General features: G+C 33.5%; 1 protein-coding gene across 1 annotated transcript in view; it reads left to right on the plus strand.

Annotated features, from left to right (window-relative positions):
* The window catches only part of LOC118193205 (uncharacterized), a 343,543-nt gene that overhangs the window by 280,152 nt on the left and 46,836 nt on the right, over window positions 1-16,555 (plus strand). Inside the window, exons 108-114 of the mRNA XM_085818627.1 lie at window positions 968-1,036; window positions 2,114-2,365; window positions 4,224-4,292; window positions 4,416-4,598; window positions 5,566-5,643; window positions 5,768-5,950; window positions 14,458-14,712. Of these exons, the coding sequence (XP_085674753.1) occupies window positions 968-1,036; window positions 2,114-2,365; window positions 4,224-4,292; window positions 4,416-4,598; window positions 5,566-5,643; window positions 5,768-5,950; window positions 14,458-14,712 (1,089 nt within the window). The remainder of the gene's footprint in view (window positions 1-967; window positions 1,037-2,113; window positions 2,366-4,223; window positions 4,293-4,415; window positions 4,599-5,565; window positions 5,644-5,767; window positions 5,951-14,457; window positions 14,713-16,555) is intronic.

A 16,555-nucleotide genomic window follows, 5' to 3' on the forward strand; every position in this document is an offset into this window, starting at 1 on the left:
CCTCTCCCCTTCCACAATCCACACGAGAGGAATTTAGGCTCGCCGCATATTTAGAGTGCCGCCATGCCGCACCGACGCTATACAGTTACAAACATCTATGATTTCTCCGGTATTCGAACCATGGACCTGTTATACTAGACCGAGCATCGCCATTCAGAACCGGATGAAAAAGTGGCACAGGAATGAGCTGCAGGAGTTTGGGCATGAAATAGAACTGAACCCAGGCTTTGGCGTACGGCTGCCGATTTTTTTCCCTTCTTTTCTCTCAGTTCGGAATGCAAGCTTAGAAAGATGTCATTTCGCAGAAACTGCCGTTGAATTTGCAGAAGAGGTTAAATCGATAAACACCAGCCAAAATTAATAATTTCCCTAAAATTAGGCACTTTATTTAAAAATTTAACAGGATAATTTTCATGCTGTAGAATAACATTTTGTAACATAACGTTTTCAGAACTCCTTAATTGTTCCTGATTAATGTTTTAAATAATTACCTGAGTCTGTTTTAAACATTAGACTATGAATAATTAATAATTAATATGTAGTTCATCATAACTTTTTAAACAATTTTCTTTTAATAATAAAAATGCTTTCTGTTTACTTAATAAATAATTTTCCAGTAACAACATTTAGTAATTTTCCAATTTTTCACCTTCCGAGATAGTATAATCTTTTTAATGTGAAAAATTATATTTTTTTAAAAAATTAAATTTTCATTCTCAGCTGCTTAAGCGCTAAACCTTTTAATTAAAGTTCTTAATTTTAATTTCTTTATTAAATAGTTGTTTGTGCATGAGATGATTATGTATCATTACCCCAACTTTTCCTATTAATATCGACAGAAGAAATTTCAATTCACTATGTAGAGACGAGTAATGGGGCAAATTTCATAATTAATGTTTTCAATTAGCTTTAGATTTATTAAATACAAATGCCTAATATATATTTCTTTTCCCTCGTTTATTTGTAGTTCAAGTCGAATGCCATGTGGACAATGATTGTGAACTTGGAAAAATTTGTATCAGCACACGTTGCCTGGGTAAGTTTTGAGTTTGATTATTAAATTAGTCATTCAGCAAAGTTCGTTACAACTGTTATTTCCTTTACTGTTGTTATTCATTTTTATTTCATCTACTGAAGGGACATATTTCTAGCAAAATGTGGCGAAGGATGGGCCGAAGTAAATAAATACTATTTTTCCAATTGATACTGATTTAACATATTAGTTTATACTTTACCTTACTTTTGAATTAAAAAATATTTACCAATCAAATTGGGTTTTTCCTTGAGTTTCTGATATTAATCGCTATTTTGTAGGCGGTGGCCGTTTGCATATTTAGAATCACATTTATAAGTAAAGTTATTTGTATCACGAAATTAAACGTTCGTTCGTTGCCAGTATCTGACTGCCATTTTTTAGTTAGCGCAGCTATTTTTGGTAGTGACTGATTGGTACTGCTAAGAGTAGAAGCAGGTGCACCTTGTGCACTGGTGATGTGAACAGTATTCCATTATTTTGACTATATGTTGTCTTCTGTTGCTTCGCAATATCAGTATTGCTCGACAGTACGGCCTCTATTAGTATCGTAGTATCGTCACAGTTCATGGTACGCCTACTATATTCTGATAGTTTGAAAAAGTTAATTAATACAAGTTTAAATCTGAAAGTATAAATTTTGCCGTTAAACAAAATAAGTAAAACATCTTTGACAGCTTTCAGAATAAAGGTATAAATGCTATAACAAAATTAAAAGCTAATATCTTTTCTATTCCCAATAGTCATGTTCACTTTTTTTTTTTTTTTTTTTTTTTTTTTTTTTTTTTTAAGGCCCAACAGCGGCCGAGCGGTAAAGTTGCTGAACACTGGTAGTTCGGTCCGAGGTTCGAATCCCGCGAACGGGCTGGCTGCATGTTTTCGTTTTCGTGGTTTTCCCCATGTGTAACGTGTATACGAGCCAGTTTCCCTTAGAAAGTCCTCCACGAAAGCATCCTTCCCCTTAGGCAGATAGCCCTAGTGTGCTTTGCCATAATTAAATACATCACACCACCTTTTTTTTTAAAGCAAATTTAATTTCAGTTCTTGAATTAACTCATTGTTCCAAATGTTTTGTTGCAGAGGGTTGTCGATATAATGAGCACTGTCCTTACGATAAGGCATGCATTCAAGGCCGCTGTGACACACCCTGCCGTCCCGGTGCTTGTGGTCTAAAAGCCTTGTGCAGAGCCGCCAACCATCAAGCTGAATGTACATGTCCTGGTGAATACAAAGGAAATGCTAAAGTCCAGTGTCAGCCTGAGGCCAGGGATGAATGCCAGCACAATTCAGACTGTGCACCTGGTGAAGTCTGTGAAAATTTCCATTGCATTGGTAAGACTTTTATCTGTAGCTATTCCTCTTTTTCATTTATTGATGTCTTTCATGTAATATAGTTTGCAGGTATTACAAAATTCTATTCTTTCCTAATTTTAAATTCAATCTATAAGCTTGTAGGTATTTATATTTATTTTAACTAACAAGTTAAAGTTTTATTTTAAACTTTCCCATAAGCCTTCATTCCTCTAATTGTCAGTGCCAGATTATTTAAATTTTGTAGCGCGCGTATAGGAATGCAAATTTCTACTTTGAAGAAAGTATTTAAAAGCCGAGTTTCGGTAGGAGAAAAGAGAGAGTTAGGCTGTAGCCACTACCTGTGCCGTAGATACATTTGTTTATTGCTGGTTCAAGTGGCTTAATTGCATGTATTTACTGCCACTAGCTTCAAAGAGGGTTTAAATTATGGGATCTCGCTGAGCCCTATATTCTAGTTCTATCGTTTGTTAATATCTTAAAATTTTAGTTTCGTTACTTGATATTCAGTTACCGCCCAAGCAGAGGTGAAGTTTGTTAGCGTCGAGTTGACGCATTGTAAATTTTCAAAGATTTAATAAAGGGTACTTTAACCCTTCTCTTGTGTAGTTTCCTGCTACTCCAGTTTCATACAGTGACTTACCTATTGGACTCTACAAGCTGCCAACCAAATGGCTAGATTTTTCTGCTGTTGCAACTTCAGCTTCACTGATTAGACTAAAGACTTATCAAAATAAAAGTCGCTTAAAATCTCTCAATGCTAAAAACAAAAACTAAAATTTTAACCCGATGTTACATTTCAGCTTGCACAATGAGAATTCAGAAATACAACAGTCATCAATAAATCGAAGTCTACGTTCCAAAATCCTGCAGAAACTCTAAAAGAAATGGTTCTTTCCTTTGAACCTTTTCAGTTCCTGAGATTTCTTTGCCACTAGGAAAGTTTAATAAATTTATAGGCGATTTTCTCTTCTGACTCATTTCCTATCGACTGACGTCCAGCACCAGTGTTGCAAATGTATTACCAGAGTTGAAACGTTCGCAGTTGGTCAGAGAAATGGGGTTTGGGCAATTAGTTGACTTCTTAATCTGTCATTTAACATTTTTGGCATTTCAGGTAAATGTGCGATAAATTTTAACATTTTAAATGGAAGCGATTTGATTGAGAAATTAAAGAAAATAAATCTTAAAAGGAAATTGGACTTTAGTTAAATTAAATACCTCAAAATATAAACATACATGTGTTAAATATAGTAATAATTTCTTTAAATGGAGTTTATAAGCCGAAGATTCTTAATTCTACTGAAGCAAGATTTACAGTTTTGAAAAAAACATTTAAAGTAGTTGTTACAATTTACTAAGAAAAAAATATTAATTTCTTTTTAAAGTAAAATTAGTATTGCTTTTAACTTTTATTTTTGACCCCATGAATAACCAAAGGATTTTCTTTTGAATATTTATCGGATGTAAAAAAGTGTGATAACCAAATTACCGTAAAAACAATTGCAAAATTATTATTATTATTATTATTATTATTATTGTATTGATGGGAGCAATTAAAATGAATATTCTATTATAATTTACTTCTGCACTATCCTACGTACGTTAACCAATGGTTGGATTGAATGGTAAAAGATACTGAAGAAAGCATATATAACATTTATGCAATCTTTCTTTTACCATCATTATTTGGTGTAGATCTTGAGCAACATTTCACTGCATGGTTAATAGATAGAATTTTGTCGAAAACTATAGAATTTCTCATAGAACAAGAACTTTTGTTTTGTTTATTTGGTATCTCATTTCAAGCAAAGTTTAGATCGTACAATGAAATACCAATTATATGCTCATAAATTTGTTCAATTTTGTTATTCTTTAGTTGTTACTGGATGTCGATCAGATTCATTCTGTCACACTGGTGAAATCTGTGAGAACAGAAATTGCATACGTAAGTTTTTTAATTTTATACTACCACATTCTAACTTGGTAATTTCACGTTGTTTGGCATTACGAAACAAAAGTTTCACATTTTTGTGTATCAATCTTTATTATTATTATTATTATTTTATAGTGGGTTGCAGAACGGATTCTGACTGCACATTTGACAAAGCTTGTGTCAACAGTCGCTGCGTCAATCCATGCGATGTACAAGACCCTTGTGGTCGAAACGCAGACTGTAGACCGATCGTGCATCGACCTTACTGCACATGCAAGCCTGGATTTGAAGGAAATCCGAATGATTACTGTAAAGAGAGTAAGTCCAATTTCTGTTGTGCTTTGTTCTCTATGTTTCCCCTGTTTTAAATGTTAGATGCGACAATTTAAAATACGAGATTGAGGCAGACTGAAAAAATTAAAGATTCGTGAAGCATGTATGCTGCTTATGAAGAGCTAGAAATGATTGTTGTCAAACAATAAAAAAAATCGTGTTTGAAATATTCATCAAAGCTTTTTGGTGGTGAGTATATCACCAAAACAGAATCTTTGAAATTATGCTGTAAATTTAAAAAATAGTTTAATAGTAGTAAAATCAAACAGTTAACAAGCTATAACAAAATGTTGATGCATTTTTTTTTTTTTTTTTTTACCAAAAACTCTTGAATGGTGAGAACTTTGTGTTACAGCGTGTTATCCTAACTTAAAAACTCCATCGGCATCCTGTTCTGTCCAGTATTCTTTCATAGATACATGTAAGTAAAATGTAGATGTAACAGTTTGTCTAATTAGTGCTGTAACAGTTTGTCTAATTAATACATAACTGGTTTGCTGTTGTAGTAGGTGAGCACTGTTTGATTATTATTCCAAATGAAGAATTTGCTGGATTTTGTAGCATTTATAGATATCCTCATGAGAATTTGCCATTTCATTTTAGAGTTATATCGATATTTTGTCTTGTTACATGTAACCATGATCTTTAAGAAAGCTGAGTGTAACCCATTGACTGCAATCATACGACAGAACGTAGTAACACGACATGTATTTGGTCTGATTCATTTTGCTCTTTAAACCAGTAACCCAGACATGCGACCTTTATAATAACACTTCATTCATTAAGAAGCTGTATTTCGTTTCCAATTTCCAGCTTTCGGATAATTTTTTCTGTTGATATAATCAATCTCGTTTTCAAATAGGCGCACTATATTCTCAAAATCTTATGTTTATATTGACACTTATCCTTGCGTTAAAAAGAAATAAAATGTGCTTATTATTTTTACTTTCAGCTCCAAGAAAAAGGGTAGAATGTTTGCAAGACTCAGACTGCCGTTCTTCCGAAATCTGTGAATCACAAAGCTGTGTTGGTAAGGATAGCTCTCGGATTTAATGAAAATACTCACATTCCATCCATTTTTAAATGATTTCATTAACTTTCAGTATTCAGCTGGAATTTCGTTATGACATGCGTATTTTTCTTTCATTCTTTAGATGGTTGTCGAACGAATGAAAACTGCCCATATAATGCTGCATGTGTAAATAGACAGTGTCAGGATCCTTGTTCATATCCTGATGTGTGTGGAATAGGAGCTAAGTGCATTGTGGACAACCACCATCCTATATGCACATGTCAATCATCTCTGACTGGAGATCCCAATATACAATGTTTCCCAGGTATGTCTTGATGGTGCAAGTATCTGAACTGCATATCCATTTATTGCCAAGTTCCGAAGAGTGCTGTGCTTTAGCCACACTAGAATCTGAATTACAAGCATGAAGTAATTCAGATGTCAGCATGGTTAACGCACGCACGTAATATAAAATGCTTTGCTTTAATTGGAATATTGTAAGAAGAATACTTGCTCAGAATTCTATAATTTATTTTAGCGAGAAAAAAAAAACGAGAAATTAGTATGATTTTTGGGGGGCTGAGCTCTTTATACAAGGTCAAAAATATTATAATATGCATGAATTTTTCATTTATTTCATTGATATTAGCAAGTTCATTAACTCTGAAGGAAAATTCTTTATGCATGTATTTTTCTTACAGTGGAATAAAAATGAACATAATTCTCAAAACGATTGCAGCTCAGTATTAATTAGGATGATTAATGTCTTAGGGCCTTTTAAAAGAACAGAAGGATTGTTAAGGCGCAGAAGAAATTTTATCTACTCGTTCATTGTTGAAATGATCTCCTAGGTCTCTTATATATTTTTGTACAGATACAAAATGATATTATTGAATAGATTTTTGAGAATGCTAGCAGTTTTGTTGGGGTATTCACGGAAGAAAGCAGAATCAATAGATATCAGTAGGAATCGATATAAGTTCTTTCACTGCAACTGTTCATGAAAAGTGCTCAAAAAGTTCATACAGGCACCAAATAACTTAAGCACTAAAAGTGCCATCTGGCGCATTTAAGTCCTCAAGCAGTTTAGGTCAAATGGGGCTGCTGGCATTAGGTATTTGCTATACTTTATCATTCATTTCCATAAGTGTGACTTAATTGCATTGACCACTACTGAATATCTACTGCTTATCACTGCTTTTTATATTAAACCCAACTGTACTGAAAGAGTATGAGCGGATAATGGCTCTTTTAAACGGCACATAACATATTATTCTGCGGTATTATTTTGCGGACATCTGAAATTTTTATCGTTTGTAGATGTTCAGTTGCCCAGATTGACTAAACATAAAGTGAGATGGGTCTAACCATAGAGTTGTGAAAGGTGTATATTAAATTTCAAGAGACATCCTGTAGTTTTTGTTATAGGAAATTAACAATTATGAATATGAGCAATTGGGAAGATAATTAAGAAAAAAGAATCTATATAGTTTTGTTTACCATGAAATTTAGGCAAACTACTTAATTAAGAGGGCAAATGCTGTTTTAATCCATAAAAATAGTAGTCTTCGCATTCCGCATTTAGATAATTTGAGATGTTTTCAGGCAAATTACTTGATTAAGAGAGCAAATGTCATTTTAATCCCTAAGGAAAGTGGTATTCGCATTCCGCATTTAGATAATTTGATATGCATTTGTTATCTTCCTATCGTAGGAAAGTGCCTGGAAAAAGTGTTTGTTAATAGAATTACCTGGTTCCTACATAATAAAAAAACTGTTAAAGTACAGTTTCGTTATAGTCCTCATAAGAGTTGTGAAGATTCTCTTCTGTACCTGAAAGACATAGTGGATGAAGGTAAGAGAGGAATTTACCTATAGTTGTAGTGTTCCTTGATATCAAATGTGTTTTTTACCATACCTGGTTGCCTGGTATACTTGCCTTTTTAAGCAAAGCTGGTGTTCTGCGTAATATTTTTCGCCTTATTAAGATTTTCTCTGTGACAGTTCGGCATTGCTCTCCCTTGTTTCTTCTTCCCACAATTTGGAAAGCGGTTGCCCTCAAGGTTTCTAAACCCCTTACTGTGGAATCTTATTATGATCTTCTCACAGGACTCTTAGATTGCCCGGTCTGTAAAAAAATTCCTTTTTCTGACGATCCATTGATTTGTTTTGTTAGGGAAGTGTCCTGATACTCTTTTTAATATGATTCAGAGCGCTCGTAATAGGGTTTTAGATTGGTCTAGAGAGAAGAACTTCAATTTCAATGCTAATAAATCTAAAATTATGATAATTAAAAGAAAACGTGTCAATTGTACAAACCAGCAATTGCATTTTGATAATATTTTACTCAAAATGGTGAATGAAATTAAACATCGTGATAATACATTTAGCTGAAAAAAAATCATATTATGCATTTATCCAAAAAAAAAAAAAAAGGAAAATATAGTCACAGGGCTTAATCTTGACTCTCGCAATACTTTTGGTTTGAAATAGTATAATAATATTGGTATGATTTATGAACAGGGTATAGTTTCCTTTCTAAAATGTGGATAACAGCTTTAAAAAAGAAGAAGATTAATTCCAGTATTCATCACAGAATTCAAAGATGAATTTTGCTAAGAGTTGTGCGTGGCTACAGAAAAATTACCTAATGAAGGCTGTATCTCAATTTCAGGGTTTCTTCCGATTAATCTTCGTGTTTTATATGGCAAAAAGTTTAAAGATACCATCAGCAAATTTACGTTCGGTATCAAGATGCTGTTTGAGGATATTCCTCTCCATGCTGATCGTTTGCCAATTCAAACTATACAGGTAGTTTATGGCAATTCCATTGAAGATAATTTCGAAGTTGTGTTATACAAATGGCAGTAAAATTAATTATCGAGTTGGGCTAGCTTATGTCGTTTTTCATCATGGTTCTGAACTGGAATGCAAATTTGATATCCAAGATTCAAGAAATAAGACCATTGCTGAAAGGGAAAACTGGATTTATACAGAATGGAATTTTTGCTGGAAGTCTTCTAATAAGCAAAATGAGTTAATGAAAAACATAAAGTTAAACAAGAAGTTGAATATTATAAATAATGTTCATATAGATCAGGTACTGAGAGGGCTTAATTTATAAAATTAGAAGTGGTGGAGCCCTATGGAAGACTGTGAGGAAGGAAAGAATAAATAAATAAATAAATAAAATAGCTAATAATTAAATAATTAATTTAAAGTAAGATTAATATTAATTTGATTAAATTAACTAATTCAATTAAATTAATTAAATAATAAATTTTAATTAAGAAAAATATAAAGAGAAAGAGAAATCTAATAAACTATTAAATCAATTTTGAATAGTTAAACAGAAAAAAAAGCGTCGGATCTCGTCTTATTTGAGGCATCGTCTGGAATTACAATTCCACTTAGATGCTAAGAAGCAGCTCAGTCGATCTCCGTCTGAGTTTAAGCCCTGATTATACATAAAATGTACTATTCCAAAGGATGACAGACAACATCAGTCTTGTTTTTGTTTTTTTTTTTTTTTTTTTTTTTCCCAGCACACCAAGGAAAAATGATAGAATAGTGAGAATTCTAGAAAGAGTATGAGAGTATGGAAAGAAATTTAACTGAAAATTTTAGCTTTGAAGATAAAGAGGGAAGAATTCAAGACTTCCTGATCACAATGCCCTGTCGATATAGTTCTAGCCATCAAGCAGAAATTTTCCCTGTTTACTTTTCCTGAATACAACGTGAGAATAAATATAAGACTTCTCGGTACAAGTGGAGCAGTGATGCCCCGTTTGGTTACATCATTCAGAAAGTCTACAGCTCTGCAGAAGGAAGTCACTAGCATGGAACGTGCACGACCAGCGTGTCACTTTTAGTTCTTTAAGGAATACAAAATTTACCCGCTCTCATAAATTCATTGCATATCCTGGAGAATAAGGCCTTTGACATATAATTGGGGGCTTTTCTTTCCTTAAAAGTCTCATCCTCTGTGCAAGGCTTGAGTGCGATGGAAAGAGAGGCTTGCATTCAGATGTTAGAATCGGATTTTTAAGACATGTTTACTATTAAAACAAAATTTGTGCTAAAATTGTGGTTCACTTGCATAAAAAAGTGCCTGAGCCCTTTTATTTACAGCTCCGTGCGCTCCGGCTGAAATTATAATTTATCTCGAAAACTGAGAAGTACCGGAGCTGGGCTCCAACGCAATTTAAGCTCTGGGTACTGACTAATCATGGGCGTTTCCCGGTTTATTTTAATCGGTTCCATCTACAGAATAATGATATATACTTAATATGTGACAAGTTTGGGGACACCAGGCACTTCGTCGATGAATGTACGCTTACCCGGAGTGCAAGAGGGAAATATAGAAAGAATTTTAACCTTTTCCCGGGGGCTGGGACATATATGTCCCGCACGTTGACTACTTTAAATGTGTCTCAAGAAATTTCAGTAAACTATGGAGATTTAAAATTTACTCCTTAATATGGATTAGGAAGTGCAATACTCTGTCGATTTGTTTTTCTGTTCCTTTCAGTTAAAATGAGTGACTAAATGGCCAAAATACTTTCGAAATTGGACTCTATAGCCCACGGGAAAAGGTTAAGGAAGATTTTAAAAGGAACTATTCAAATTTGAAAAATTTTCACAGAGATAATAATGAAAATTATAAATACAAACAAAGATAGAATCATAATTCTGCACCTGAGACTCAGATTTTGGACTTTTTTGTTTTTTCTTATATATATATATATATATATATTTTTCCCGGCTAGTCCCATTTTTTAATCATACGGCCGGCCGGCTTTTGCCGGCTAGGAGGATCGTGGCTGTACCCTTATAATAATAATAATAATAATAATGAATACAGTATTTTCCAAGCTGAATTACTTGCATTAATGAATGAATGAAGTGAACATCTAATTATAGTTCGTTAAATGGTAACTTTCTTATTTGCACTGATTCTCTTTCATACTTATGTTCTCTTATGAATATCTTCTCCTGTGATAATTAATTGTCACTTCTCGTGTGATTCTTAAAGAAATTAATAATAAAGGTGGTCATGTAATCTTTTTTACGTGTGCGTAGCCACACTGGCAATCTAGGAAATGGAAGGGCTGACCGGCTGGCAAAACAAGTTACTGGAACGCAAACTGTCTTTACCATAAAAAAAGATGAATTATCCAACCTCATTATTGAAATTGAACCTGACGTAATACTCATGCAAGAGACTCACCTTAGACCAGCACTCAAAGTACTTTATACTAATTATAACACCTACCGTACGGATCGTGAGACAGGAAGAGGCGGTGGCATCATCACATTTGTTAAAAGGAGCATAAAACACTCTCAAATTTCTAATCCCAGCACCACTTTCGAAAGTAACACAATAGAAATTGTAATAGAACATAAAAAGTTCAAAATTTCTAATATATACATCCCACCAAATAATAATCCCAGCGCACAAGAATTGATTCACCTCCTTAATTCTAATACTTCTACCATTGTCGGAGGGGACTTCAACGCCAAACACCCCTGCTGGAACCGAGGACGGGCTAACAATAAAGGAAATGACATATTTAAACTAATTCAATCAAATACTCATTCATGCTCTAGACAAGCCCACCCATTACGGGTATAATAGCGCCACCACAATTGACTTCTTCATCTCAAATAACATTACTAACAGATGCAATATCTCTGTAATTTCAGCCCTGTCTTCCGACCACAACCCCATTGTATTTGAAATCTCCATTAATGAATACCTCCCCTCACTTGACAGAAGTATAGGAGTTACAAATTGGATCAAATACTCTGAAATTCTGAATAACTCCATAAAAGATAACCCATGCATCAACAACAAAGAAGATTTAGAACACGAAGTCTCAAAATTTACCAACTGCGTCAATTCTGCTTTAAAGGAAGCCACCAATACTTTTTATGTGAACAAGCCTTTCCTTACCCTGCCTGCCGATATAAGAAATAGTATTAAAGAGAAAAACCGGATGCGTAAAAGAAAGCAAACCACCAGGGATCCACAACTCAAACGCGAACTCAACTCTATGCAAAAAGAAATCAACAGAAGAATCAAGAACTTCAAAAACCAAAAATGGACCAATTTCTTAAATAGCCTAGCTATAGAGGACAATTCCCTATTTGACATTTCCCGCAAATTCAAGAAACCTTATAAACCTATCCCATCTATCTATGGACCTAGTGGAATTTCATATACAGAAGAAGATACAGCTAAATCTTTTGCGGACTATATGGAAGATATATTCACTCTTAATCCCACTCCGTACCACAATAACCATATTCAACGGGTCAGCCTGGTGGTCAATAACTTACTTAATACTCCTGCTCCGTACAACTTTCATGACTACTCCAACAATCGTTGCCAACACCATCAGCACCTTACAAACGAAGAAAGCAAACGGCAAACGAACAAGGCACGATACTTACGAACGAACAGGGCACGATACTTACGAACGAACAGGGCACGATGGCATCTCGACCAAAGCACTGAAACATCTTCCGATCAAAGCCCTTACCTACCTAAGTAAAATAATCAACAACATTATCAAATTCGCTCATTTTCCTAACTCATGGAAGCAAGCTATAATAATTGTTTTTGCTAAACCGCAACAAAATTCCAAGCTTCCCACAGAACTATCGCCCTATCAGTTTACATAGCTATCTGTCTAAAGTTACTGAGAAAATCCTACTTTTCCACATGCAAAAAATTCACCCTTCTATGAATTTTCTCCCAGAAGAACAATTCGGTTTTCGTAATCATCATAGCACTTGCCACCAACTTCTTAGAGTTATCAACATTATCACTGAAGGCTACAACTGCAAGCTTCCTACCGGTGCTATATTCCTCGATATCGCGAAAGCTTTTGACAGGGTATGGCATCGAGGCCTTATTTACAAACTAATCACTCTCAATTTTCCGGATCATTTTATTCGCTTAATAGCCTCTTTTCTCAGCAACAGAACATTCAGAATCAAAATCGGTACTGCTTACTCAACCACCAGAGTAATCAATGCTGGTGTCCCACAGAGGTCGGCACTTTCGCCGTACCTTTTTAATATTTATACACAAGACATCCCTAAAGGCCCTTCTTTTCATCTTGCACTCTTTGCCGATGACACCGCCATACTTACTAGAGCCTGCACAGTTATCGCCGTAAGAAACCAACTCCAAAACTATCACATAAAACTGGAAAAATGGCTCACCCTTTGGAGGATTAAAATTAACACTGATAAAACTAAGACAATAATTTTCCGTAAAGGAAGCATTAAATACTATCCTCCACCTCCTGAAATATTTGACGAAAAAATAGACTGGATTAATGAAACCAAATACCTTGGAGTCACCCTTGACCAAAAACTTACCTTCAGAACCCACTTCCAGTCCGTAGTACAAAAATTTAAAATCACCACAGCTACTATGTGACCTCTTCTTGGTAGAAAAAGCAACTTATCTACTACAAACAAATTAATTCTATATCGCTCCATACTTCGCCCAGCCCTCCTTTATGCATTTCCAATCTGGGGACATGCAGCTAAAACCAATATTAAACAATTACAAATTCTACAAAATAAAATTCTACAAGAAATTATCAATGCTCCTTGGTATATTCCAAACATCTACATTCACACAGACCTTCAAATCGAATTTATTCAAGAGTATATTAAAAGATTAGCGGTCAACTTCTTTTATTCAGTACAAACCCACAGTAATAGCCTTATTAGCACTCTCAGACACTGTGAAAAACATCGGTACCCACGTGACATCCTACCCACATAAGAATTAAAACTCATTATTGACTCATTCACCTTAAATTGACTTTGCGGTTTACCACCCGCGGCTGCATCTTGTAACGACACTGAACTTGCCACCCCCTTTTTTTGCCGCCGCAAGTGCGGACCTGACTCTCTTTTTTCCGCCTCCCACACTTCCTTCCACCCTACTTTTTCTTCTCCCACCTGATCCTTATCAGAAGTCGAGTAAAAGATGTTTCTACATCTTGACACTCGAGAATAAAATACGATCTGTGTTAAAACAAGTTTTACAAACCTTCGAGTTAACATCCTAATGACACTGCTTCTTTAAGTAAATTATTTTTTCTTCCTATTTCTCACAGCCAGACTAATAAACATTTCTTCTGCAATTTTGAAATTACTTAATTTTTAACTCTGGCTTGGTAATTTCCACTCACATCTGAAGAGATTTGGGCTGTCTAATATAGACCTGTCTTCCTGTAGCTTCGGTGGGGAGTAAGAAGAAGAAAGATAAAACTCATTTCTTGGTTAAACTCTTTAAACGTTAAGTTTCCTCTCCATGCGTTTATTCGAGATTAAATGGCATTATCTTCTCTCTGTATATTTTTTCTTATGTTTTCATTTGTGAAATTAGTAATTTCGTTTTATTTTTTGTTGCGTTATTGTATTTTTCACTTAACCTTGTGTAATACTATGTGGCGCACTAGGAATTTAAATATTCTTTAAAATATTACATAATGTATTTCGTATCTAATTTGTGATTCTTGACGATGTCCAGTGATGAAACGTTAATGTAAACTGAACCCTGAATAGCAACATTGTTTTCTCTTAATACTTTATGGCAACATTATGTTGTTTATTGTTCAAATAGCCGGGAAGTTTTAAATGTTATTTTTGTTTAATAAAAGTTGTTTTATTAAAATTAATTATTATTACTAATTTTTTACTTTGCAAATAAATAAACTTTGAGTATCGTATGAATCAATATGGAGTATAGTGTTTCAGTTTTTCTATTAACTGTCTTCATCTGATAAAATATTCTAATTTTAGTTCCACCTGATCACTGCTATACTGACGATGGTTGTGGTGCTGGACACATTTGTGAAAACAACCGATGTATTGACGCTTGTCGAACTTACCATTCATGTCCCTATGACAAGGACTGCATCCACAAACGATGCCAAGATCCATGCAGTTTCTTTGGTACTTGTGGTACAAATGCTCTCTGTCATACAAGTGACCATAAAGCAGTATGCACATGTTTATCAGAACATACTGGGGATCCAAAGAGAGGTTGCGTGCCAAGTAAGTTCTGGTTTCTTACTCATAGTTATTTTTTTAACATCCGTAAAATAAATTGAGGGAAGTAGAGCTTTATTTTTTTAATTAACATAATTAAAAGCATGTCTTTTTTTGGTATATTTGTTGCCAGATTTGTGTTTAGTAAACACTACTCTATAAATTTCACATCGCTATCTTAATTAGAAAACTGATAAAAATGATGATGTTGTTTAAACTATTCTGACTTAAATGATAATTTCTAGAAGGCTTCAAAATTATTTAGGATTACTATAGTTAATGTAAATTAAAAATGTTGTTTTAAATTTGATTAGTAAGCTATTATACCGTTTTTATGAAATTCTCAAATTCATAAAATCAAATCATATCAATCAAACTCAGTATCATAAAATTTTTAAAAAATCCTAAAATTAAAATGCGAATTAAAGACTTATTAAAGATAAAAAACTGAGACTATTGAAGACTTTATTTGAGATAATGTTTGCATTAATTATTAAACAAATATTCAATTACTTTTTTTTAAATAAAAGTTGTGCTAATTGTTTACTTTGCAAATAAATAAACTTTGAGTATTGGAAAAATCAATATGGAATATAGTGCTTCAGGTTTTCTATTAACTGTCTTCATCTGATAAAATGTTCTTTTTTTAGTTTCACCTGATCAGTGTTATACTGATGATGGTTGTGATACTTGTGAAAATTTGAAAACTTAGTTACTCTCCTTTCTTTTGTTGTTGTTTTTCTCAAAGTGCAGCAAAAAACTTGCAATATTTCTTTTAATGAAGAAAACTATGGTTAGCACAACTTTTCTTAGAAAAAGTCAAAGAGAGTCTACAGTGTAGCCTTGTAATAAAACGATTTCTTTCTTATTGTACAAATGTAAAATGGGAGAAAGAAGTAATTATCAACTAATTAACTTATTCAGTTTACTAAGTGTATCTGTTGTAATGGTATGATTATCTTCAAATGTTAAATTTTCTTCTTAGAAGAAACTGTGTTATCAGAAAAGCCATATTTTTTTTTTTTTTTTTTTTTTTTTTTTTTTTTGCCTTTAGTGCATATATAAATTTTAACAGATGACTTCAAATAAAATTGTTTTGGGAAAAAGGAAAGATAAGTTTATTGTACTGCTAAACAAAAATGTTCAATTTTATAATTTTGTTAATTTAAAACTAGAGAATTGATCAATTAAATAATGTGCTATTTTCTTAAAGTAACAACCTTTTTTTAAATATATAACAATTAAACAAAAGATTCTGAGATCTGAGATTCCGATTTCTGAGACAAAAAATACATAAACTATTTGTTTTCATTTTGCTTTCTGTGGTTGTTTGTATTGTTACAGTCAAACGTCTTTAATCCGGACTCGTCGGGACTTCGCCGATTCCGGATTATCGGTTTTTCCAGATCATAGATCATCAATTTAAAATCTGGTAAGATATGCAGAAATTATAAAATTAAAAATATGAAACCGTAATTTATGAAATAAAGAGCAATTATGGGTTGATCTTTACAATATGGTAACTGGTAGTTTGACGACATTTTGGAGGCGATAAAGGTTACTACCTGGGACTTAGGTAATAATGTGAGCAGTACTCAGTTCCGATTACGCATTATTTTGCGTGAGGAAAATGAGAGATCATGGGATATGTCATGTGATATTAATGGACGAATTACGGTTCTTTAATCGGAAAAGGGGGGAAATCAGGAAAAAATGTGGAAATTTTGTATTTAGCTTTATACTGTGTTGTGTGAAACAGTGTTGTTTAATTTTTGGATCCCATGGCCCTAACTAAAGTTAATTCGAAATGGGTATTTAGGCATTGTGATAAAGAGAAGTTTGCTTTTTA

The sequence above is a fragment of the Stegodyphus dumicola genome, chromosome 1 (genome assembly GCF_044657685.1).
Source record: "Stegodyphus dumicola isolate Sdum_Otavi_A_Nest chromosome 1, ASM4465768v1".
NCBI classification, from domain to species: Eukaryota; Metazoa; Arthropoda; class Arachnida; order Araneae; family Eresidae; genus Stegodyphus; species Stegodyphus dumicola.